General features: G+C 33.6%; 1 protein-coding gene across 1 annotated transcript; it reads right to left on the bottom strand.

Annotated features, from left to right (window-relative positions):
* Nucleotides 1–524: 524 nt before the first annotated feature.
* LOC139432714 (uncharacterized) lies at nucleotides 525–1073 on the bottom strand. Its single transcript, XM_071201480.1, has one exon. It carries the CDS (start codon nucleotides 1071–1073, stop codon nucleotides 525–527), a length of 549 nt encoding a protein of 182 aa, XP_071057581.1.
* Between the last annotated feature and the right edge of the window lie 1033 nt (nucleotides 1074–2106).

Genomic DNA, 2106 nt, shown 5'->3' with positions numbered 1-2106 from the left:
TTATTTCTCACACTATAAATGTTAGGCATAGGACATATAGAGTATAAAATATGTAAAATGAGACGCCGAAGACGACTAAGTAATAAAATATGGGGGGTTCCATTCAAAAAAATTAAGTTATGGTAGTTCCAAATTTCGAAAAGTTAACGTGTCATAGTAAAGTGACCAAACGATCTAGACAGCCGTTCTTGGCACCAAAACATACTCCATCATGTTGTTTAAGCATGTTCTCAATCCTAAATTGATATCTCACTGGAGCAGATTTTTCTAGAAAAAATCGAATAACTCGAGAACGGCCGAATCAAATTGCAAAAAGTAAAGTTATTTATAAACCTTCAAAACAGACAAATCCAAATATGTAAAAATATACAGAGTGTTCCATTTAAAAAAATAAAGTAGGTGGCGACTTCCGGTATAACCGGAAGTGCTAGAAATCTGAAAATATTTTAGACGAAGAGAACGTAATTGATAATACTTAAGTCTGAATTCTCAATTTTTTATTTTGGCCAGAACCACAGAAACGTCTAATGACCGGTCTCGCTGAGACACCCTGTATAATTATCGTTTGTTACAGGGAATCCTTTAAGCAGGTTGAAAGATTCATCCTTTAATGAAGTAAGCAAGTACTGGTACTTAGCAACGTTGGACAATGGGTCGTTTTCATGGACTATCGTGCGGAAAAGGTCGTAAAACGTAGGCCAATTTTTAAAATTACCGTCAAAAATCGGTATTGTTAATTTAGTTAGTTTAGGGGAAGCAGGTTGTAGTGCAGGTGAATCGTTTGAAGATTCATGCTTACGTATCAGAGCCTTTATAGAAAAATAAGCCATATCCGCATCTTTGCGTATTTGGTCTTGTGCATCATATTGATCGTCTTCAATAAGACCAATGATTTGGTTGTGGAATGATTGGAATGAGGCATAAACGGAGTCGATTTCATTAGCACGGACCATAAATATATCATGTTGGGCTTGGTCTTTTATATTCTTACCAATATCTGCCGTTTCTATAAGACGCTCATAAGGAAGAGTTCTTTTAATGATTGCTTTCGATAATTTGGTATGTTCTGTCATGATTATAAGGTATATATGATACAAACTAATGAGGATAATGCGGGATTAACGGAAATAAATCGAAGACGAAAGTAAAAATTGCGAAATGAAAAACCGAAAGTAACCGACAAGGCGAATTAAGAAAAGGAAATAAATTGGAAAAGGAGAACTAAAGTATATTCAACAGAGAAAGCGAATGCTTTAGAATCAACAAAATATAAAATAAATTTTATAAATAGAATACCCGAAATAAAGAAATTGCAAGCTGTCACCAGATGTGAACCAGATGTGAACTTTGATCGGCAGGACAATAGAAAGAAATGCGTTATGGCGAAGAAAACCACGAGGATTAGAATAAATAAAATAAAATAATAACCGCAGCGGGGATCTCAAGTAGAGGCGTCGTACGTCCGGATCACCTAATTGCTAACACGATGAACGTATCACCAAAAGGCCCAACAACGCACGCTGGCCGAAGAATCTGCTTGAGGACCAAGGGTATCCGGCTCGAAGGACCAAATTTGTTTGCTCTATTTACAGATAACAATAAAGGCAGGTGCTGGTTCCAAAAAAAAACAAATTAAATGTAAATTATAAAATTAAATATATTATTGGAATAAATAAAATTAAAGAAAAATAAACTTGAAATAAATTTGAGGTAGCAAAAAAATAAAAAAATGAGTATAAAATTAAATACCTTATGCAGCAAAGCGAATGATAAATTAAGCGGCGTGGCGATGTGAATGCGATATAATAATTATGCGATACAAGCTGTTACATTCCGAAATTTGTATGTTATGTGTGGGTGACTTATTTATGTGTAATGGGTTATGATTTCGGAAACTTATTATTTTTATTTACTTTGTTTACATTTTGTTTGTTTATAACATTTTATTGTATTCTTTTTTCAGCAACAGATTTTGAGTATTTCTTTTTTTTCCTTGTAACTCCTATCTTATTATAAAATTCTTCCTTTGCTTTTGATAGGGTGTCGTAAGTTCCAGATGTTATCTTGTGCAGACATATTTTTTTTTTGATATTTTCGATTTTTGGG

The sequence above is a fragment of the Onthophagus taurus genome, chromosome 2 (genome assembly GCF_036711975.1).
Source record: "Onthophagus taurus isolate NC chromosome 2, IU_Otau_3.0, whole genome shotgun sequence".
NCBI lineage: Eukaryota > Metazoa > Arthropoda > Insecta > Coleoptera > Scarabaeidae > Onthophagus > Onthophagus taurus.
Note: the sequence above shows the minus strand (reverse complement) of the source record. Positions and strands in the feature narration are given on the sequence as shown.

Coding starts and splice junctions, on each gene's coding strand:
- LOC139432714 (XM_071201480.1), bottom strand. CDS start 1,073: ATGACAGAACATACCAAATTATCGAAAGCAATCATTAAAAGAACTCTT.